The sequence below is a fragment of the Panthera onca genome, chromosome B1, assembly GCF_046562875.1.
Source record: "Panthera onca isolate mPanOnc1 chromosome B1, mPanOnc1 haplotype 2, whole genome shotgun sequence".
Classification (NCBI taxonomy): Eukaryota; Metazoa; Chordata; class Mammalia; order Carnivora; family Felidae; genus Panthera; species Panthera onca.
Genome location: NC_138342.1, coordinates 138306934 through 138331779, shown reverse-complemented (window position 1 = coordinate 138331779; position 24846 = coordinate 138306934). Strand labels below are relative to the sequence as shown.

At 33.6% G+C, this 24846-nt stretch overlaps 1 protein-coding gene across 2 annotated transcripts in view; it reads left to right on the top strand.

Moving 5' to 3' along the window:
- FSTL5 (follistatin like 5) overlaps positions 1-24846 on the top strand; it is a 768631-nt gene that overhangs the window by 706896 nt on the left and 36889 nt on the right. For both annotated transcript variants that reach the window (XM_060653856.3, XM_060653855.3), the window contains exons 14-15: positions 1837-1944; positions 7922-8046. In XM_060653856.3, coding sequence (XP_060509839.2) covers positions 1837-1944; positions 7922-8046 — 233 coding nt within the window. The remainder of the gene's footprint in view (positions 1-1836; positions 1945-7921; positions 8047-24846) is intronic.

The window sequence follows — 24846 nt, the reverse complement described above, 5'->3', positions numbered from 1 at the left end:
TATTTCTTAAGTAAAAAAGCCATTTAATTATCCCAAATAACATCAAGTCTAGAGACAGTTATTCTAGGTTTGTGTAGCAACTCAAGGTTGTTATGGAGAATTCAGTCTCCTTTCATTTATCTCTTGCCAAATCCTCTAAGTGTTGCTTGGGTTTTTCTTCTTAAGCTTATTGTTTCATGGCCTCAAAATGACTTTGGAAATTAAGGTTTACTGTTCTCATATGAGAGCATCCAAAGCAGGAAGAAAGAGAAAGTGTGGCACAGTAGCATTCTCAAAAATCATTCATCACATTAATCTTTACCATGTATAAAGGGGAATATTCTATGTGACCACTCTAGCCTCTAGAGAGGCTGGGAATCTTCGCACTTGTGAAAGGGACCCTAAATAAGTGTTGTTTTCTCCCCTTCGATATTACTGTAAACAATGGCACCCATTGTAGCATAATGTTTGATTTTTTTTTTAATGTTCCGTATGAAAACTACAAACTACCTTAATTTTTACATGTGTTTCCCATTGTAGATAAGCCTGTCTTGCTGTCTGGATTTTTTTGTGTATATGTGTTCTACCAATTAACTACTTTTGCAGTTTTAATCTTGTATTATTTCTTCTACTTGTTTTTGTGTAAAAGGGGAATAATAAAGCTGGAATCCCTAAAAAAAAAAAAAAAAAAGGGAAGTAGGCTTAAATCTCTGATGCTCACAAGTGGGCTACCTTCCCTGAGAACATTGATGGGCACCTAATCCCAAAGCAACATAGTGGCTCTGTTAGTCAGGAAGAAAGTGACAAGGGCACTAATACAGAAATCTTTAAATAGGTGTTTTTAGAAATTAAATAATTACTGCAGTAATCCAAGAGTATTGAGAATTTTAAATAGATAAAATGCAGAACAAGGTTTTAGAAAATAGTTACTTTGGTAAGAGTAAATTGCCAACATGTTAACTAAAGCATGAAACTTCACATGTTCAACCAACAGTAGTTTACCTTTAATCCACTGAGAAGAGGATTGCATTATGAACTAAAAATTGGGAAATTCTCTAGGGATATTGAACAGAGCTTTTGGAAGAAATGCTTTCTATATTGAATAAAGGTAGTTTTATTGAATACAATTTGTTTAATGCTATATGATCAGAAAAAAAATATGTAAGGAAACTACTACAGGAAATTACTTGAAAAAGGTGTTAGCTTGAAATATAAATAGCTTGAAATTAAGGTGAGTGAAATAACTTCCTGGCAGCAATTTGTTTTCTGGAAGTTTTCTTTTAAGTAATTGCTAAATATTATAAATATTAGCAGAAAAACACATTTACCACATCAATATGTTAAAATAATGCTTTTACTTCTTTCTGTAGTATTAGATTATTCATTAAGGAAACTAAATTAGGTAATCTGTCATTAGAGTTACAACCATATATCAGATTGCAGACATTTTAGCATTATAGATGGCGAAATCCCATAACCAGCACTAGAATGAAAAAAAAAAAAACCTAATAGTATAAACATAGTTCTTACGTGTGTTCAACAATTGAATAAAATACACATATTAATCATTTATATATCTTGAGTTTCTAAATAGCTTTTCTACGACACACAATTTGCATAGGTAATGAAGGAACTTAAGACTACATAAAAATATGGGCAAAAAATTATTCAAAAAATATGCCTGGGTAAAGTATCATATTTCCAAATTAATCAAATAAAGGTTTAGAAAATTAGATAATTTGCAACATAAATTTTTAATCTGACATCTAAACTCTTGTGTTCTTTCATAATTTTTGGCATAGTTTTAAATGAATATTTCAGTCTGAAAACATTTTTTTCAACTCCTATGTATTACAGGCAGTAAGCACAGACCCTGTGCCAGTTAAATTACACTACGACAAATCACATGACCAGGTATGGGTGTTAAGCTGGGGTACCATGGAAAAGACTTCTCCAACATTGCAAGTAAGTACATTTCAGTATATTTGAGAAAACAATGATTTTTAAACCTTTAGATATATCACTGGATATTTATAACTATTTAGCAATGATATTCTTCCATCTGAGGACTGTACTTTAATCACATCTAGATCTGCATGGAAAAGGCAGGGGGAGATAATACTCAAGTACTTGTTTGGATTGGATAATACTGTAGGTCATACTTATCAAAGCTTAGATTTATACACAAAAATAATAACCGATGATGACAAAACTGATGCCATTAGGAAGAAAAAAATCATAATTTACCTTTCAGCAATTACCTTCCTCCCTCCAATTTGCATGAGATTTTTTTTGTTTCCATCTCTCTTTCAAAACGTGGCATGGAGATAGAGACTAAGAGAGTTGGACAGTCTCAAGACACATCTCCAATTTTTCCAGAAAGATAGTGTGTTATTATCTGAGCACAGACTCGTTTCTAACTGGGGAATAAGTGGTAGAATCTTTGTGGAATTTGCTTACATTTTAAAGTTGTTTATACAGAACTTAGTAGAGAAAAAAATATATATTTTGACAATGTCTCTTTGGCACAGTCTTTCAATTTTTGGAGTTACAAGTTTAACAGAAAACTGAGAAGGAATGAGAAAGAACATTTGGCCCTGGAAATGTGTTTTTATCTATATCTCAAACTGCCTTGATTATAGCACTGCTGTGAAGATTCCTCTTCTTATAAAGTCCTAAATCATTAACTTTGGCCAGTTGTCACTAAGTATTACATGCAATTTTTGTTTCGTTTTGTTGTTTTTTTTTTTTTTTACTTTTTGTCAGTTGTCACTACCAATACTTTAAATGATTCTGAAGTATTTTTAGTTTTACAATATTTAACTTACAAGAGGCAAGTTTACTGAAATGATTTTAAAGGAACTATGAGAATGATGGTTCATTTTATATTTCACTAGAAATATGTGTCATAAGAAACATCTAACATGTAATAGTTATTCAGTTATTTGCTGTAGCAAATGAAATCACCCCAAAATTTGATGTGTTAAACAGAATTAAAGAATGACTTAATGGGGCACCTGGGTGGCTCAGTCGGTTAAGCACCCAACTTTGGCTCAGGTCATGATCTTGTGGTTTGTGGGTTTGAGCCTGCTTTGGATCCTGTGCCTCCCTCTCTCTGCCCCTCACCTGCTCATGCTCTGTCTCTTTCTCTCATTCAAAGGGAAATAAACATAAAACATAATAATAATGACTTATTACTCATAGTTCTGTGGTGCAGCAATCTGGGCAGTTTGTGGGCATGATTAAGAAACACTCAGATGGCTGCACTCATCTGATTACAGTAGCTGGATGGTTCAAAATAGTCTCACTCCCACGTTTGTTATGTGATAGTGGTGATTAGCTGGGTGGCTTGTGTCTCTAGCATGTGCCTGCTCATCCTTTAGACTGGCATCTAGCAGCATGGTGGTTCTAGGTTATAAGATAGTGGAAATTGCAAGGCTAATTAAGATCTAGGTCTTAGAATTCACATAAAGTCACTTCTACAGCTTATTGATCAAAGCAAGGCATACTCCATGCCTAGATTCAAGAACATGAAGTAACAAGGCCAATCTTTTGATGGAAAGACTACAGTGTTCATTGTGGACAACTGTTGGACTGATCTATGACAATATGGTAATATCATCTAGTTATTTGATATTTTACTCTTAAATCTTGACAAGATAAAACAGGCCAATATATATTATGTTTTAAAAAAATATTCTTATGAATTATTTTAATTCTATTACCTTCAAAATAAAATAAACACAGCTTATAAAAGTTAATTTTTTTTTCTTTTAAAGCTGTATATATTTTCTTTTTTTATTTATTTTTATACTTTCTTTAAAACTTATTTATTAATTTTGAGAGTGGGAGAGACAGATAGTAAGTGGGGGAGGGCAGAGAGAAAAGGAGGACAGAGGATCCAAAGTGGGCTCTGTGTTAACAGCAGAGAGCCTGATGTGGGGCTCCAATTCATGAACCATGAGATCATGACCTGAGCCAAAGTCAGACACTTAACCAACTGAGCCACCCAGGCACCCTACAAGCTGTATATATTTTCATTCTACTATATTCTTTAGAACTGATTTCTTCCCCTCCCTATTGGTATTTGCTACTTGGATAGATTAATGTTGCAATCCTCAGTGTTGCAATCCTTCCATAAGGCACTTTAGGCAGACTCCTTTAATATCATACAGGAAGGGGGGAAAAGGCTTTATAAAGGTGTTAAGTAACTTCCCACACATTATCCAGCCCTTACAAAATGGGTTCTTTTTCTCTGGATGTCTAATAAAAAATATGCTAGTAAGATTTAATGATTTTTTTAAGTACTTGCTGGATGGAGGGAAAGGTAAGTTCCACACCTGAAAATATAATACAATATGTAAGAATTCAGAAGTACTATTGAAATAGTACATACCATAAGATTTATTTGCATGAAGTAAAATTTACACACATGCACATACATCTATATAAATCTGTGATAGATTAGATAGATTGATAGATAGACAGGCTGACAGGAAACACAGAGTCTCTGGATCATAGAACAGACCATTTCTTACTCAAGGAGAATATTTGTGTTAATTCTCCAACCCCATTCCCATGGGGTGATGCCATGAGAGATTAATATCACCCTGCCTCAGCACAGTTGCACTAACAAGAGAAGGAGCCTGCAATTATGTGTCTCCAAGTTTTTTTAAGACTGCTGGCACAATAGCCCATCCTCTCCTGTGAAAGATAGACATTATTATTACTCTGGGATGCAAATCTTATCAGGACGGTACCCTGGAATGTCAGTAAGGCTCAAAGGAGTTAAGTCTCTACCTCTCTCTGGAGCAATACACCACCTTTAGCTTCCAAGGCCTTTTTGCTACCCCGTCATCCTTTAACCAACTCTGCCAGTGCCCTCTGCTCAGAAAGACTTGACTCAGGAGAAATGTCAACAGATTAATGGTTAATTGTCTTCCAACAAGATTATCAGGAAACATCTGCAAAGGAAATGGGATTTAAGATTTGTTTGAAAGGGGAACAGACTTACCTTTGGAGAAACTGAATTCACCAAACCAGAAATATGAGCAAGGTCTGATTTTTGCTAGAGTGTTCCTGTGGCATGTTGAAAGATTAGACTAGAACTAGAGATATTGATGTCAGGTTGTGATGGCTAGGCAATAACTTTTTGCCCTAATGCAATATATCTTATAATAGTGGCTACTGAAAGCTTAAAGGTGCGAAAGCATTTTTATCAAAGATCTGAAACTCATATATATACTTATACTTTGTGTTTTCATTTGACTATAATTAAATCTATACAACTTTACCAATTATGGAAGCAAAATATATTTTCTGTGATATTTATAATTAATTAATAACAACTAATAAAATTTCATAACTATAGGTACATAAGACAGTGGTTTTCCAATTAGTATTCTCAGATGAATTATCAAAGATTTATTATTGTTATTTTTTATTTTTTACTATTTTTTTTAAATTTTTTTAATGTTTATTTATTTTTGAGAGAGAGAGACAGAGACAGAGTGTGAGCAGGGGAGGGGCAGAGGGAGAGGGAGACAGAATCTGAAGCAGGCTCCAGGCTCTGTGCTGTCAGCACAGAACCCGATGTGGGGCTCGAACTCACCACCTGAGCCAAAGTCGGACGCTTAACCGACTGAGCCACCCAGGCGCCCCTCGTTATTTTTTTTTTAAAGGAAACTATGCCTTATGAAAATTTAGGAAATGCTGTTCTGAAAGTCATGAGTCTGTCATCTACACAGATTTACAATCCATATGTTATGTCTTTTCAAATGCACAATAATTAGAGAGGAAATGTCCCCAGGAAACAACTTGGAATAAAGTCTTTACGTCTTGCTATTGGCCAGGAAGTAGGCTCCAGCCAGATGGGGTGACAGTGGGAGTTGGCAGCTGTAGGTTATTACAGATAGAGAAACAAGCAGCAGGATGCCATTAGGAATGAGCCAAGGATTGTCCCAAGATCTGGCCTGTTGATTAAGGTGCATCGTGGATCAATTTGTGTGTCCTGGCAGTTAGCTCAGTCCTGATATCTGGTAATCCACCTCTTCCTATTCAATTGCAGCAATGAGAAGGATCTAGAACCATCAGGAAACAAAGTCCAGACTAAGAACTAGGGAAAAGTTAGTTAACATACAGTATAGTCTTCTTGGCTTCGGGAGTAGAACCCAGTGATTCATCTCTTACATATAATACCCAGTGCTCATCTTGAATGCCTATCACCCATTTAACCCACCCCACCACCCCACTATCCCTTCAACCCTCAGTTCTCTATATTTAAGAGTGTCTTATGGTTTTGAGGATGTAGGGAAAGGGGAACCTTATTGCACTGTTGGTGGGAATGCAAACTGATGCAACCACTCTGGAAAACAGTATGGACATTCCTTAAAAACTTAAAAAGAGAACTACTGTACATCTAGCATTTGCACTACCAGAAATTTATCCAAAGGATAGAAAAATGCTGATTTGAAGGGGCACATGCACCCTAATGTTTACAGAAGTGCTATCAACAATAGCCAAATTATGGAAAAAGTCCAATGTCCATCAACTGATGATGAATGGTTAAGATGATGTGATATGTGATATATATATATATATATATTATTAATATATATATATATAATATATATATATAATATATATATATATATTATATATATATAATGGAATATACTCAGCAATCAAAAAAATGAAATCTTACCATTTATAACAATGTGGATGGAACTGGAGAGCATTATGCTGAACAGAGAGGGAGGCACTGTATTTTTACAACCTAGGACTATGCCAAACACAAATGAGATGCTCAGTTATGCTTCATTGGCATAAAATAATTTTCATCAGTAATGTTAGGATACCTTATAGTGTTGTTTGACTATTAAATTATGTGATGCCTGTAAACTGCTTAGAACACATACTGGTATATAGCAAGCTCTCCATAAATGTTATTATTGCTGCGATCAGCTTGAAGAAATGAAGAAATGAAGAAAACTTAGTTTCTCAGAGAAAAAAAATCAAAAATGCTATTTACTTTTGTCATATAAACCAAAGGAAAAGACTCAGTTTTAATGGGGGAAAGTCTACTTAACTTAGGAGAGTCAGTCAATAGTTTAAGAAGTTTAATTTGGTGGCCATATGTAGAAAGGATTTAAAAGGGGAGAAATAAAGGCAGAAAGTGCTTTAAAAGGCTAACACAGAGCAATCATTGTCCAGCAGGAACAGGAAAACATATGGAGGTGTGAGAAATCTGAAGAAAGAACTGATAGAATTTGGTGCATAATGGGATATGAGGAACAAAAGAGCTTAAATGTAGTCATCTTTTCTTGAATGGACTATAAAAGTTTTAAAAACCAATTAACAATGAATAAAAAGAGGAAAAGTCTTTGATAAAAACTTACTTGAACCTGTTATTTTCAATGTATAGGAGGAAAAAGTTAAATATAATTTCATCTATTCTAACGTTATTAAGCGCTAAAATATTATGTATGATTTGTTTTAAAGTTTTCAGTTTTATTTCCAGCTCTGTTCTATATTAAAAGTTTTCTGTTCATCAGTTATACCTTAACAAAACTGAAGGAAGGAAGGAAGGAAGGAAAGCTAATAATCTCATTTACATCATATGTATGCTTGTTTTTATTTTTCTCATTATAGCAAGGTTAACATGTTTATAACACAGAAGTTATTTGTAATAATTTTATACTTTAAGCAGAAATTATTCAAGACAAATCTTTTTCTGTTTTTTTCTTTATAAAAACAAATTTCTATGTTGAAAATAAGCAAACAATTACAAAATTCCAATTTGCTTAATGATGTACTAATTTTCAGGATGGCAATAAAGAATCTAAGAAACAACTGCTGATTTGTTTCATCTCTAAATAAAGTTAACACTGATACTATTAAGGGAATGCACTGCCAATGTCTAACCATGGCGTGTTCTGTTTAGGTAATAACCCTGGCCAGTGGGAATGTTCCCCACCACACTATTCACACCCAGCCTGTGGGAAAGCAGTTTGACCGAGTGGATGATTTTTTTATCCCCATGACAACACTCATCATCACACATATGAGGTAAGTGCTAAAATGAATGATCAATTTTTGGATTCCTTCTAATTTAGACAGGAAGCCATGGGAAATCATAAAAACTAAAACACATTTCTGTTATACAACAAATACACACATGATTTACCTTGTCTCATCTACTTGATGAAATTTTATTTACCAACATTAGTAATGAGTTTCCTGTCATGCATTTCTTTGTATGCCTAATAAGGAAGTGAATTTTAAAAGATCAGTTGCATTTTTAAATCAATTTTACAGTTAATATTTTTGCAAGCTGTCATTAGAGTCTTCTTATTAGGCTTTTACAAAATGCTGACATTTGAACTCAGCATGATGAAAGAACCACTCTTCTAGAAATCTATTCAATATATTATAATGACATTCTTACACCACGTCTATATAGAAATTACTATAAAAATGTCCATAAGAAATTAATATAAAGCTGTATTAGGAAGTATACAGTAAGTTTAAATAAAATGTTTGAGGTCTACCCTTTGAGAAATACGTTATTGTGCTCCATCTTTGTGTGTACTTACAAGAGGAAGAAAAGTATTAACTTCGAATGACGTCACTCCAAAGTTCCATAGAAGTGGCTTAAATGCTGGATAATATCACAATTTCAGGTACTGTGTATCTTGATAATCTATTTGGAAAACTTTTAAAGTATTGCTTCGCAATGTTAGTGAATTTGAACCTAACTAATAACGTTCTGTTTTTCAAGTGAATGAGGTGGAAATGCTCCAGATATGTTATATGAGTCATTATTGATTCTTGTGTATATTTCTCTTGTATTAAATTGGAAATTATCTAAGAATTGGAGCTGTAAGAATTATGAAAGATTATGAAATTCAACTTTCATGAGGAAAAAAAGGGGGATTAATAAATCAGACTTGTGGCTCATAGTCAGACATTACATATAAACTGTCATTTGCACAGTCAAGTATGTTTTCAAAGAGGTTAGCATATTTTTCAATCAATTGACCATTACTTTCAGAGTGTCTATTATGTACTCAGCAATAAAGTGATTAAAAAATGTAATGGCCTGTCACAATTATTGCATGTTTTGTGGAAAATAAGTAGAACTTATTGAAAATGCAGCATATTTTAAAATTGTTTGTATCAAAGTCATAATTTTTACATTTGACTATAAACACTGTAATAGTTCAGATACAGAAGAAATCAGCATATTAACCAAAAATGGTACCACTTGAGATGGTACCTAAAAATATTTTTATACACTTGATAAGGATACAACTTCATTTAATTGGCAGTGAGTGTTATGAGTAACAACTATTCCTTTTTTATTTTCAAGTTATTGATGAATTATCACTAATCAATAATTTAATACGTAAAACTTACTTTTATTTACCCCATTTCTTATTATGCATTACTGTATTTAATATACTATTCTGAAATTTGCTTTTTTTCCAAATGCATTAAAGATGGAATTATTTGCAGCAAATTTTCTGTGTCTATAACACTAATCAGGTTAATAGTGTACAGTTCGGGGGTATTTCTTTTCCCCTGCAACCAGTAAATTATTTCATTATGGTAAGATACCTACCAGGCCAAGAGTTTAACTTTGTCTAAATGCTGTAAGTGCTATGTGTATTTCTGGGGTTGTATTTATAATTGACATTCAAGATTGCATTGCACAATTATAGAATTGATACATATGCAGTCAGAACATAACATCTCTTTAGGGTCTTACAACATAGCTAGAGATGGAGCTAATAATTAGAGGAGCATCCTAATAATATGAACACATATAAGGCAAAATTTTATTTGGGTTATTTCTATATATTATGAGAAACACTGAAAAGTGTGCTTGAAGATATTTTAAATCTTTTTCCTTTTAAGGATGCATAGTGAAATGCAAGAGTGTTTTGCTTTATTTATACTAAATTACAATCCTACTTGCATATGGAGTCCCATTTTAATGAATGCAGATGGTCAAATTTTCTACTGCAACTATTCTACTATTCTACTCACTATTCCTATTACTAAAGTGAAGAGTAAGAGTAAAATTTAGCATACATTTCCAAAATCAAAACATTAAACATAAACTATTTTTAACACAATGAGAATTTTTTTTTACATTAGGAAAATCTGACGGATAGACACAATCTTTTCTTCTACCAATTTCATGTAACATATTTTTTCTAATCAAATTTGGCATGTGTTTAAATATGTGTTGCAAAGATTGATCTTTTTATAAATTGTGTTTTTTGGAATGTGAAACTATTTTCTGACTGTTTTGCTTGGTATATATTTCCAGGCTATGCAGAAGGTCTGACCCATAATATGTGTTGGATTAATATGAGTTTCCTTCCTCTGACCCCTCATCACATTAATCTAATTTTCTCTCAGATTGCTACACTCTCACTACAAATAATTTATATCTCCAATGTCTGAAAAGCTCTTGGACAAGTGTCAGGATTTTATATTCTAAGTGCCTAAAAACTGGTAGGCTCCTAATTCACATATCTCATAAGAATGGGAATAAAGAAAAAAATACTACACCGTCTCCTAAACCAGAATTTGTACAGTTTTGAGGGAATTATATAGCAATGAGGGAACTGTATTTCTTATGTACTGGATTTCTCAACATCTAACATGATATCAGAGATGCAACAAATACAGCATTAAGAGCACATGAATTCTGTAGAAGTAGTAATAAGTACTTATGTTTCCTGTCAGATAGATTTAAGCCTGAATGTCCCAGCAACACCATTTGCCATTGGCTATTGTGACCTTAGCTAGTTTACTTCATTTCTTTCTAAGGACTGGAATGAAATATTGTTTAAGTATTATGTTGCCCATAATCATCTTTCAGACTACTCTACTCATAATTTACATTGGTTCAGGGGCTCCCTTGCGAATACTTTCAATTTTGCTAAAAGTCTCTATTTTTTCCCTACTTGGCTTCTTCTCATTTTGTTCTTTTATTTATTCTTTTTCTTTTTTTAGTGTCTATAATTCTCAAGCTTGTTTAATCTAGTGTATAAAGTAAATCAAGACTGAGGAATTTAAGAGAACCAAAATTACTTTATCAATCTATATTAAAAAATAAACTTGTAGTTTAAAATATAATCAGTCAGGGTGCCTGGGTGGCTCAGTTGGTTAAGCGTCCAACTCTTGGTTTTGGCTAAGGTCATGATCTTGCGATTTCGTAGGTTCAAGACCCATGTTGGGCTCTGTGCTGGCAGTGTGGAGCCTGCTTGGGATTTTCTCTCTCCCTGTCTCTGTCTCTGCTCCTTCCCCACTGGTGCTGTCTCTGTCTCTCTCAAAATAAATAAATAAACTTAATAAAAAATTTAAAAAATTCAGTCTTCACAAAATTTAGGAAGATGTTCACTTTTTAAGACAGCTTAATATTCTCAGTACTTTAGAAGTCCTTGAGATTCTAATTTATTTTTCCCCTTTTAACATAAGTATAGTTGACCTACAATGTTATATTAGTTTCAAGTGTACAGCATAGTGATTTGACAATTGTCTGTGTTATAAAGTACTCACCATGGTAAGTGTAGTTACCATCTGTCACCATACATAAATATTACAATGTTATTGACCATATTCTCTGTTTGTACTTCTAAGTCCCCTTCACCTATTTCACTCATCCTGCTTTCTAGCCCCTCCCTCAAAACCACCAGTTTGCTATTTGTATTTATGATTCTGTTTTTGTTTGTTTGTTCACTTATTTTGCTTTTTAGATTCTATATATTAGTGAAATCATTTGATATTTGTCCTTGTCTGTCTTGTTTCACTTAACATAATACCCTCTAGGTCCATCCATGTTGTTGTGAAAAACGTCATTTGTTTTTATGGCAGAGTAATATTCCAATGTGTGTGTGTGTGTGTGTGTGTGTGTGTGTGTGTGTACATATGTTTCACATTTTCTTCACCCATTTTGAATGGCCTGAAGAATTTTCATTTCAAAAAACTAATTTCCATTTTAAAAATATCTGAGAAGGAAGGCCTGGTTCCATCTACTCATTCAGTTTCTCAGCTGAATTCCTTCCCATTCCTTGAGAGACACAGCCTAGGCCACATATAGTTATTCTAAATTTATCTTATAGAGTGACACCTTATTAAAGAAAAATCCCCTTTAGTTTTATGTATTCCTTTTTTCTCTGTAGAAATCAGAAGGGTACCTGAGTCCTAGGCTGGGGATAAAACAGATACATCAATGCCATGCTATCTTTGATCTAAATCAAAATGGTCTTTAAACTGTTGACTTCTGTTTACTGGACCAAGCTTGTGTCCTTGCCTTCCACTTTCTTGAATATGAGTGCTTATCCAGAAGATAATAAAGAACTCCAACCAGCGTGCAGCCATTCTTTAAGATATGCATATGTGAGCCCCAGTTGTGAATTCAGTTTATTTTAATGAAACTAAACTTCCAGGAAGATGAGAGAAGGTGTATTATAATCGTGTTTCCCCAAAGTTCCAACTACTTACTCAACTTCTGAAAGGCTGACTGAAAGTTTGTTTTTAAAATGTTATTAAAATTCTAGCATAGATATTTTTAATACATTTGAGTGTGAGTTGGTCAATATCCCCCCTCCAACTGTTCAGGGAAAATTTAAATTCCCTGAAAAAAGAAAAAAGAAAAAATTTTTCTTTTTTAATCAAAAGTGCTCTACAAATGTAAAGGAAAATGTTTCATATTGTACTCATAACTTGTACCCAAAGAGCTGAGTTATTATAATATCATTAAATGCAAATAAATATATTTGAATGATATTATAGTTCTACTCTTAATATTTTTATGATTTGGCTAATGCATGGGAGATTTTATAAGTTTTGTACTGATTTTTTAAATTAGAGATTAAAAAGAGATTTAAAACCAAGTTGTTTTTTTTTCCCCAGAAAAATGATTGTATTACAATGGTTGTATTAACTTCAAAGCAACTAAAATTCATAAAGAATGAACATTTACATAATTTATATTGTTTAATTTTTGGTACCATTCTGAAGAGAAAAGAATTTAATGTCAATTTTGTGTTGTAGTATGTGTAAAGATTACAACTTACTGTGCAAGTTTTACTCTAATAAGTATAGAAAACAAAAAAAACACAGGTTTGGCAGTGATTTATCAAATTATCATATGTTTTTTTTTTTAATTTTCCCTGTAAAGATTCAACGGGTGAGCAGAATTGAAAAAATAAGAGGAGTAGCTAATGAGGTGGAAGATATCTAAGCAATGAGTGACAAAATAATTCCATGGAACTCCCCCTGCCTTTTGAAAGTTCTTCCATAATTTTTCCAAAGAATGATTTATTCTTGGTAGAGGGGTGACTAAAGAGAAAATTACATAGGGGCCAAGGTGGCTCAGAGCAAGGAAACTTGATAAAGCTTAGTGCAAGATACCTAGAAGGCCAGCAACTACAACAAATGCAGGAATTAGCAGAAGTCTTTCTGAGAGCCTTTGACTTGTCATGAATAAAAGTAATTGGAAGATAAGGAAGAAGGTAACAGCTAGATCGTTTCACCTCCATTAAAGGGGCACAACATTTAGAGCTCTAAGAAATTCTTTAAAATTTTCCCTGACCAAAATAATACCTTTGATACAATTTAAAATAGGTGCCACATTGGGATGCCTGGATGGCTCCAGCGGTTAAGCGTCTGACTTAGGCTCAGGTCACGGTCTCACAGCTCTTGGGTTCCAGCCCCACATTGGACTCTGTGCTGATAGCATGGAGCCTGCAACCTAGGCCAAGTTCTGTGTCTCCCTCTCTTTCTGTCCCTCCCCTGCTCATGATTTCTCTCTCTCTCAAATAAATAAACATTAAAAAAATTTAAAATAGGTGCTACATGAAGGAAAAAATGTGTATTTACAGCCTAACCCTTATAGGTCTACAAATCATGTGTCTTCCATCTCTTGTCCTCTCTGAAGTTATGACTGCATCTACAGACAAGTTTAATCCCATCTAGTTCAACTGGCACACAGGAGACTTACAATAAATACAAGAAAGAAGTCATTTCTAGACTATGTGCTACTTCAGGAGTAGTCCTACAGTAGAAAGGGGAGATAGCAACTTCGATGATGCTGTTTGAGATGCTTCGAAAGGCTTGCCTAACCTTAACATCACCCCCAACACCACCATTTGATAATATTGCCTAGAATTTCAAACTCTGTTTCTCCTGTTTCTTTGGGTTATATTTCTCTAGAAATTTACCTTTAAAGTGCTTCTACTTCTTGAGAGGAAAATGGAGTTGTTGGGAAATTTGATAATCTTTCTTACTAGCATTTTACTTTATGGGTTGATTGGTTGATTATGTAGTTTCTTAAAATTAATGTTTGAACTTGGGAGGGTGTGTGTGTGTGTGTGTGTGTGTGTGTGTTATTTCAATCAATGATTGCATTGATAAACAATAAGATGAATAGAGTATATATAATAGAGAACTTAAAAGCAATAACACCTGAAAATGCCAGTTTCCACATTTTTCTCTTCCTCTGGACCTGACCTACCAAACAAAACAAAACAAACAAACAAACAAACAAACAAATAATGTTCCAAAAGTTTCCTTGTAAAACTCCTTCCTTCCTTACCACATACTCCAAGATGATGTCAGTGTCGAATAAATATCTCAAACTGGATAATTCCATGGTTGGTGGACTTCAGTGTTACTCTTCAATTTTGATGGGCTGGAAAGGAAAGGGTAGTTGGAGGTACTGTTTTAGGACCCTCAAAAGTCGAATGAGTATGAAGAGTGTAATGTAAGAGGGTTGCAGTCAAATGTGGAAAAGAGGCTCAGTGCTTATCCAGTTTCGGATCAGTCATAATTCCTGCACAGCCAATGGCTATACTCCACTGCAAGAGATGAAGAAAACTGAAATAACAAGTAACGGGCACTATTCTGTGAGTCTGGAGAGAGGTCTATAGCACTCCTTTTCTGTTATAAATTACAGCAAGGAAATGATTAAGAAGGGATTGGAGTTGATTTATGTTTCCTTGAAGCTTCTCCAAGGGAAAAATAAACATTCTGTGAAAGTGAAAGTTAAAGTAAAGTATATCATTCTTCTTCATATTTTATCAAATCTGTTAAAGCAAAATTATATATACGGTTAGCCATTTATCAAGACAACTCTACACTTGTGACTTGATTCATGGATAGGCCAGGTGTAAGGAGATACAATTTTAGCAGTAAAATTGTCTGGTTACACTGAAATCCTAGCACATTAGAAATTGAAAATATCAGTTGGGCAATTCATTTTTAGGAAAAATATAATCTCAGGATGAGAAGCAACAATTAAAATTGTTTTGCAAAATGATTCTTAAAGAGCTCACAAAATCACAGTTCAATGAAGTTCTTTTTTTTTTTACTCCATTCATCCTTATATGCTAATTCCTCCCACAAAGAAATAAACTAACAAACTAGAAGGATTCTAAATATCCTAGGAGTGGGAGCTCTTTCTATCTATATTCTCTTACATAGTAAATATCTGAAACATTCATAAATTCTGAAACCATGGCCTTCTCTTTCCCCAGTGTCTCTGAAATTCTTCATTGCCCTCTCTACTCCACACAAACACACACTCTAGATTGTCAGGACCTTCTGTATCTTGGGATCCTTACATGTACAGAGCCTAGTGCACTATCTGAAAAACATAAGACATTCATAAGTTGCTTATTAAACAAAGTACATATATGTAGATTTATGAGCGTGTCTGAATATATATACATATACAAATCATTGCTGGAAAACCTTCCAGCATTATTACATGGGTGCAAAGCATCTTCTGCATAAACACTTGACAGCTTTCTTCATCTTATTTTTAAAGAAGTATAAACACACTATACCCTTCAACTTGGATCTGTAATGCTATTTTTATTTTTCATTAAGGTTACTGGATTACCTTTTTACTTTCAACCTTCTTTACCATACTAGTGTGATACACACATGGAGTGTAAAATGCTTAGACAGAAAACCAAGTGGTGTGCTTGCAGCCAAGTGGGATGTGTGTGCGTGCGTGTGTGTGTGTGTGTGTGTGCATGTATGTGTGTGTATTCAGTGTGTTATCATCATTATTTCTCGAGTTAGAGAACACGGTCTGCTTCCCTGCTTGGTCTCTGTCCTATATTAACAGGTCTTTGCACTATCTGAACCCTGTGTAAAAATAAATAAATAAATAAATAAGCAGGGCCTAGTGTCCAAAGTGGATGAACCAAGTAGATCAGCATCTCTTTTGGATACATATACACTTAGCTTAGTAGCTCATAATAGCTGTAATTTTTTTTTATTGTATAGGGAAACAATATTTGACTTAAAGGGCAAACTGTATTTAAAACATGGGAATCTCATTATTTTAAAAAAGGAGAAGTTTTGTACAGATGTTATTAGTAGACTCCAACTTCTAGGATTTAATAAAGCCCCTAAATAGACTCATTCTATAGAATTTTTAAAGGAAGAAATCAATGGAGCAAGAATAACATGTTATTTAGAAACATTCTACATTGCAGATCTGCCTCTTGAGTTTTATTATGCAAAGAAACATAGCTCTTGCTTCTCTCAGAGATCCTTATGCTAACTCATCAAAGTGTTCAGTAAAACATAGGTCTGTCCATTTGATAGGACCCAGTATTCTTGTTAGGTGACAGCTGTGGGGTATATGCAGCATACTTGTACTTGTTTTTCCTTTGTCACATATGATTTTGAGTTTTGCTGGAAATGGTAAATCTAACTTATTTTACCTTAAATGAGTCAATGATAAAATTACATGGATTGCTCTCTTTGCTTGGTAGTAAAAACAGATTCAGGTAACAATTAAGATTAGTAAATAAACAGGGGCACTTGGGTGGCCCAGTCAGTTAAGCAACCAACTTGGACTCAGGTCCTGATCTTGTGACTTTTGAGTTTGAACCCTGTGTCAAGCTCTGTGCTGACAGCTCAGAGCCTAGAGCCTGTTTTGGATTCTGTGTTTCCTTCTCTTTCTGTTCCTCCTGCGCTCACACTCTGCCTCTCTCTCAAAAAAAAAAAAAAAAAAAAAAAAAAAAAATATATATATATATATATATATAAACAATAAAAACATTTAAAAACATTAGTAAATAAACATATAAAAAGTGAAGATATAATTCAATACATTAAGTGAGGAGTAGAGCTCATCCTGAGAATTTAAGTAATTTCTTATGTGAATTTAATATATGCACTCCATGACCTATTTCATGCATGTATTTAATAGATTATAGTATTTTGAATCAAGCTTATAAAGCATTAACTAGATCTCATAAAATGTGTATACAAAAGAATAATGTATATTGGAGTTTCTAATTCTATCTGAAGTGACTATATTATTATTCTATTGAAGGAAGATGATATCTTTTACCAGAATATCTTATGAATTCATTAATTTTTATTGCTGAAACATTTGATAAAAGTACTAAAACTTTAAATACAAGTATCATAGCATAACAAAAACTCCCTTTTGAATGAAAGACTTACTGTGGCTCAACAAAGCAATACTGTTAATAAATAATTTTATCTTTGATAATCATGCATAAATTCATAATTACTGTCATAAAACATTTTGGAAATTTTCTGTGAATGTGGCTAAATACTTTTTTATGTATACATCACTTTTCAATTTTGGTTAATTATAAAAACAAAGTTAATTTAAATGTATAATTAGTGGTGGTAGTGGGGGGCTGTCTTTAGATGGACACTGATATTCTCTGTCTACAATGATTTAAGACTGTCAAAACTATTCACTATGAATCTACCCAAGTTGATATTTTGTGCTGTTTTAATCTAGCTGTATATTTACAGTGAGATAGTGAGATGTTGTCGTACTATGGCTATCCATGTAGGAAAAAGGAACTGGTTGTTGTAAGCCAATCGAATAATTTTAACACAAATGCATTCCTTTTTTTTTCCATTAAATTATCATTCACTTGTTATGTAGCAGTGTACTAGCTCTTGCTTCTCTTTTTTGAAAAAGTAACCATGCCGCAAAATTTCAGGTTTTAGGGTTAAGATTTGGTTCAAGCAAAAGTAAGGTACTTAAGGATATCAGAAGCCTTTAAAATGTACTTTTACAGAAAAACCAACCAAATTAGTAGATATATAGAGAAACTGCTTATTAGGTCTCATCTGTCAACAGTCATAAATGGAAATACTCAACATGACCTCATGAGTAGATTAAGAACACTAGGTAACAAATATCAAACTGCCAGGGTTATATCCTTTGGTATACACACTAGTGTTGTGTAGGTATATAAATCTCACAAAATGTATTGAAATAGCCAACTTCAGAGGAGATAAAAATGACACTTGTCTTAAATGACTTATAAAGCTGCTAGCTGGGTTAGTTATGGTTAAAATGTCTGTGTTTGTTTAGACTGAGGTTAGCTGAATTTTTCTATACTAAGAAAACTTTTCTTATCTTCCATTTTTTTCTTTTATTTGGGGGAGATAATGAACACTTAATGATTTTTTTCTATATTGGCAACTGATTTTCAAGGAAAACTGTATGAAATTACAGTAATTCATTTTTTGTCATAATGTAGAGGCTTACTTTTATGCTTATGTAATTTGCATCCATAAATACAATTTTTAGTTCTTTGAAACGAAAGGGAATCAGAGTTTGCATGTGCTATGAAAGTAGTGGCTGATTTATGTAACTAAGCCAAGAAAATCCTAAAATAACCTAGATTTTTCCCCTGTAATGTAAATCAAGATTATTCATCAACTTTGAGTGATAGAAAATATTTTAATGTTTTTAATTAAAGTGGATATTATTTAAATTCTGTTTAAAAACTTGGCTGCACAAATATGAAATAATAGAATATTTGGAACATCTGAAGAATTTTTATTAAAAAACTGGACAATGTTTATTTAATTAATACATGAAAATAATTTGAAAATAGATTATTAGTTTACATAGGAAGATGATGTTAAAAAATATTTTTAGTAGATCATAGGTACACATATCTTTATGTGGGCTAGACATGTCTTCTAGGATTCCTTGTATATAGCCTTAATTTGTTTGGTAATTTTTGACATCAAAAACCCTTACTTCTGTCCAAATTACTATTCACATTGGAACATAATGGAATATAATTTAGAGAGATTTTTTCGGACACAAATTATTTTTTTAAGAAATAAAATCAGAGGGGTGCCAGTGGCTCAGTTGGTGAAACGTTTGACTCAATTTCAGATCAGATCATGATCTCACGGAATCAAGCCCATGTCAAAGCAAGGGGCCTGCTTGGGATTCTCTCTCTCCCTGTCTCCCTGCCCCTCCCACTGCTTGCACTCTCTCTCTCTCTCTAAAAATAAATAAACACTACAAAAATAGAATAGAATAGAAATTATTTAGCAACAGTCATTTTGAGATATACATTATATTGATAACTTAATAATGAATGCTTTATGAATAAAGAGATATATCATAGGTATCATCATTATCAGAGACCTTATAAAAAGAGAGGTCACATTAACCTTTTTTTACATTTTTCATTTCCTGACTCAAGTCTGTGCCTTGACAACATCATATAAAGATGTATTGATATTACCATCTTTTAAAACTTTTAAATACTTGAAAACACCTTTGGATAACCATAATATGTGGCTTTACAGAAGGCAGATACGTTATATTTAATCTTCCTATTATGAAGTTGTTATTAAAATTTCAAATTCACCAGGGAAATATTTTTCTTTTTTGTATTTATACTAGTTAAATATAAACAATATCATTAAATTAAAATGTAAGTCATTCAGGTAAATAATTTAAAGAGATTCACCTTTTTTATTATGATAAACTCATAATGATTTCCTAAAAGTTATGCGAACAAATAAATCAAGAATTTGAATTTTATCAGGAAATAAAGGAATGAAAATATTAAGAAAAAGAAGCCCAGGTACATGGGAAATTTATTAGAAATACAGGAAATACATGACTACCACTTATTCATATTGTCTAGCAGCTTCATGATTAATGTCCAACTTTCCTCTGGTCCTATGTATAACAATCATTTAAAGTGGTTTTCTACAATTTTATTTTAATATAGTAGCAAAGCCTGATTTTCTGAAGTCAAGTGTGAGTTTACTTTATCATTTATATACCCTCAGGTTGCATTGCTTGGTTATAGTTTTGTTCTTATTACTATGGTTATTATATAATATGTTAAGAGTAATGAGGAAACATTGAGCACTTATTCTATGCCATACAATGAGCTCAGCATTTTTATGCACTGCCTCATTTAAAACTAGCAGCTACATAAACTTTTATCCCTATTCTACATATGGTGAATCACTTAACTAATAAGTGTTGGAACCAGCTATAAACTCAGCTGTGTCTAAATTTAGTTTCTTAACACTTAATACATTTTAGTGTTCAAGTCCTTTTTTCACTTTTCAGGTAAACCTTAATGACTGATGTCCTCTACAAATTATCTTAAACTTACCTTTAAAACATTCCCTCTCTCTCTTGTATGCACCTGTGCTACAACTAAACTCTCCTCTTCACAGCAAACCTACACCGTATTTTCTCACCTATCTGCATTTATTTGCAGAATGCCTTGTTTCTTCATCATCTGCCCAATAAACCCTTCAGAGCTTATCTCAAAGCCACCTTTGATAAAATTTTTTTATAATTTCCCTAATTGGAGTCCCCTTGGCATTCTGAATTTTCGTTCTCTCTCATTTGTGTTGAGACTCGCACAAGACCTAGGTTGGAAAGTAGCTCTTCAGATCCTTTGGGGCTTTTAACACAGTATTTAATTTTGCTTAGATAAGTTTGATTTTCCTCTTCCAAAGGTAAATGATTTCAGAAGGGATAGAGGAAAAAAAATATGATGTGGTGTCTACAGTCCCTACAGATCCCACAGTAATTTTTTGCTGTCTGCTCATGTCTAACTTCATAATGTCTATTTATTAATCTGCTCCTCTCCACTCTCATGACACAGACCTAAGCTGAGCTTCCTTATCTCGCACCTTGCTAATGCAATGAGGTCTTCACTGTTTCTCTTTACTTCTTTTTCTCCCCACTTCAGTTCACTAAACAGAGAACCACTACATCCCTCTTCCTGAATTCCTAGCTGTGATGATATAGTTCTGCACTGGGGAGAAAAAAAATGTTAAAATATTTCCTTTTGCATATAGGTTAAGTCCAAACTACGTTGAACCCACTTCCTTACTGATCGGAACTCCTAGGACTGATCTGCACATACTTTATGGTCCAGCGAATGGACCATACTTTCCTGTTCCCACTTAACCATTCATTTTATCTAAGGGGCTCTCTCTGATTCAGATATAGACCCTCTTAATATATGTCCATCTTCTGGCCAAACTCAAAAACACTCCAATTCATGCAACATTTTCTATTCCTCTGTCATTTATGCTAGCACTCTCCTCAGAACTTCTTGTTAAGTGCACCAACCTCACCTCAATTGTTAGTTTATTTCATTTATTCTTTCAATACAGCTGAACTGTTCACATGCCAGACATTATTCTAGATTCCAATAGGAAAGTGAATACAAACTTTATCTTATTTTCCTATAGTACAATGTAAATATCACAACAGTTAACAAAAATTAAAAGATATTTTTTAAAAAGAACTCACACTTTGAGATGATAATAATATAGATTCAAATTCAGATGCTACCACTCACTACAGTGCAATTTTAAGCAAATTAAACTTTGTAAAGGATATTTAAAAAAATTGTCTGCTAGGGATATGCGTCTCATCCAGAAATGTTGCTTGTTTCAAATATTAGTTTATCTTTAATTCGCTGGAATGATTTTGTTCACTTATTCCTCCCCCTTCCTCACCTACAACTACACACAATTTATGTCCATATTCAGGTCAACTGACACCTAGTTTTAAAATATTAGTGTTCTTTCTTTTTCTCTTACTAAAGCAATGGAACCCTATGTCGAAGTTGAAGTCTTTATGTAAAAGAAATAAATGTCAACCCAGGTTGACATTAACAGAGATAGGTGGGGGTGGCAGGAGGGGAAAGCCTTACCCACTCACCTTCACTTTCATTTCTTCCCTGCTTTTCTCTGCAGACTCCAATGGGGTGTGATTCTTCAAAATCTTTTAAAAAAAACTTTCTCAAGGTAAATTTTTTAAAAGAAAACTGTCTGCTACAGATTCGCCCTCCCTCTTCTTAGGTCCATGTCTTTTGCATATGTTTATTCACTTACTAACTGAAGAGGAAGAGCACCTGTACAGAGAGATAGACAAATACGTCCCCATATTCTCTCTGACTATAATAATTAGTTCAGACATAGGCGTGTAACCCACTCAGAACCCATATGTTACAATGAAAAATTTTTCTGGGACTTTCTAGAAAGCAGCTTCTGTTTTTCTGTGTAGGCTGGTCTGGGAGATCTAAAGCATCAGCAGTTCTTTTCATACCATGTGAAGCCCAGACCTGAAATCAAGATAGAAGATGGCAGAACTAATATACAAAGAAAAAATATGGTCTATATTAATATGACTCTAGACCAAATTTCAGCTATGCTTGATCTGGTCCTAGAATTTCTATCTGTATGAATCCCCATATTCTTTTCCTTTTAAAAGGTCTGGAGTGCATATCCTATTACTCACAAAAGAAAGAGTCTAAGAGGAGGCTTCCTCATGTCTAAAATACACCTATTGTAAAGGACATTCACTTCACAGTATTTTGAGTTGGTTGCAAGATCTTGTGCAGTTCTGGGCACACTATAGGTGATTAACAAATGCTATTTTCCTACTGTTTTGGGTTGACAAATTTCTTGTCATGGTGTAGTTACTATAACTATAGCAGTTTTACAAATTAGCACTCAGTAAATATTTGTTAAAAAGTCGTGTACTTAGTAATGTTTCTCTGAATGCCTGTCTGGCATGGTGATTCTGCATAAAAGAGCAAAGGGCAATGAGTCAAGTCCCAGTTTGTAGCTTACTGAAAACTTCTCCATGGCTTTAGTGCTATGGAGATAAGGAGCTGCTATTTATCAACCACTTGTGTAACATCCTAAGAAGATGACTCAGTTTGAAGATATCTGAATCACTTGAGGCAGCTCAAGAGTAACACTGAGACTATAGGGCTTCATTTGTTGAGGTTTTCTCAGCGTCCTTTAAATTACAATGGTTACAGACCAGGCCATTGGTTTATTCAATCTGGGCATCTATCTCTATGGTTTGCACGAATCCACATTTCCTCTAAGTGCTAAGAAAAGAAAATTCACTAGGACTTTCCTCAGAGAGAAACTTGTTATTTCATTTAGGATTAGACTGAAACTTGTGACTGAACAAAACCTTGAACGCTGGGAATGTTATAATTCTAAGATTTAGAGAATCTAGTTTGTTTTTTTCCTTTCTCAGGTGCATTTCTTTATAAATCTCCTAGAATGTTTGTTTGAAATTTATATCTTTCATGAAAATCTGAAAATGTTCTAGAGACATTTACTCAGTGATTTTTTTTCTGGTTCAAAGCAATGTGTATTGGAGTGGACATTTCATTAAATGTCTCAGGGTTTTTTTTTTAATGTTTTATTCATTTTTTGAGAGAGAGAGAGACAGAGACAGAGTATGAGAGGAGGAGGGGCAGAGAGAGAGGGAGACACAAAATCTGAAGCAGACTCCAGCTTCTGAGCTTTCAACACAGAGCCCACGTGGGGCTTGAACTCACAAACCAGAAGATCATGACCTGAGCAGGTTGGGATGCTTAACTGACTGAGACAACCAGGAGCCCCTAGGTGTCTCAGTTTCAGTTTACTACTAACCTAGTTTATAGCACTATTGACTAATTAGTAAGGTTTATAAGTAAGTTAGAACCCTACCCACCCCATGGCTAATATTTCTCCAAAGAGTGTAATTTTTTTATTGAATTTGTCAAATTATAACACAGCAAAGAAGAGCTTCATCTGTAGTTGATATTCAGTATATTTATTAAATAACTTATAAAGCTCAGGAAGCTTTGGTTTTTTGTTCATTTTAATTTTGAGGTTTATTTTTAAATTTTTTAAGGTTTATTTAGTTTTTTTTGGGGGGGGGGCAGAGAGAGAGGGAGACACAGAATGCAAAGCAGGCTCCAAGCTCTGAGCTGTCATCACAGAGCCCAGTGCAGGGCTTGAACCCACGAACTGTGAGATCATGACCTGAGCTGGAGTAGGACGCTTAACCGACTGAGCCACCCAGGCACCCCTTAATTTTAAGTTTTAATATTGGTGCTATAGAGAAAGCAAATCATAGTCTTCTGCAAACAAGATATAGGAAAAAGTTCAAAACCAAGGATAGTGTGGTTTTGTCTTGATTTGTTTTGTTGTCAATCATGAGGACTGATGATTCACAAAACTGTGGGTAGCTGTATTGAGTGCCTTATCTCTCTCTGGTGAGAAATAGTTTGAGTAAAAACATCCTGTAACAAAGATGGCATAGAAGAAATCTAAATAAATATCTATCAAATGGAATATTGGAGAATTTTTTAGTGTCACTATCAGAGTAATCAAATCATAAATCTATATGCTTATTACCTGACGAGCATTATATAGGTAAATGTTTGAACATTCTCAAAATTTATTATTCAGTTGACTAGGAATATCAGTACATACTCAAAATGAATTAATAAAGAATTGTTCACAGTTATTTCTATTATGTTCAATATGTGCCACTGTAAACATTAATCCTATAGTGTAATTTTTGAAGTAAAACACCATTAGTTGTTGAAATCACAGCCATGATAGAGACCTTCACACAAGAGTGAGATGAAAACATGGCAAAAAAAAAGGATCTCCAAAATAAAATCTAGATATGTTATCTGGCCAGTCCAGAGGCACATCAGTATTTTGAACAGAATCAACAACCACCAGCAT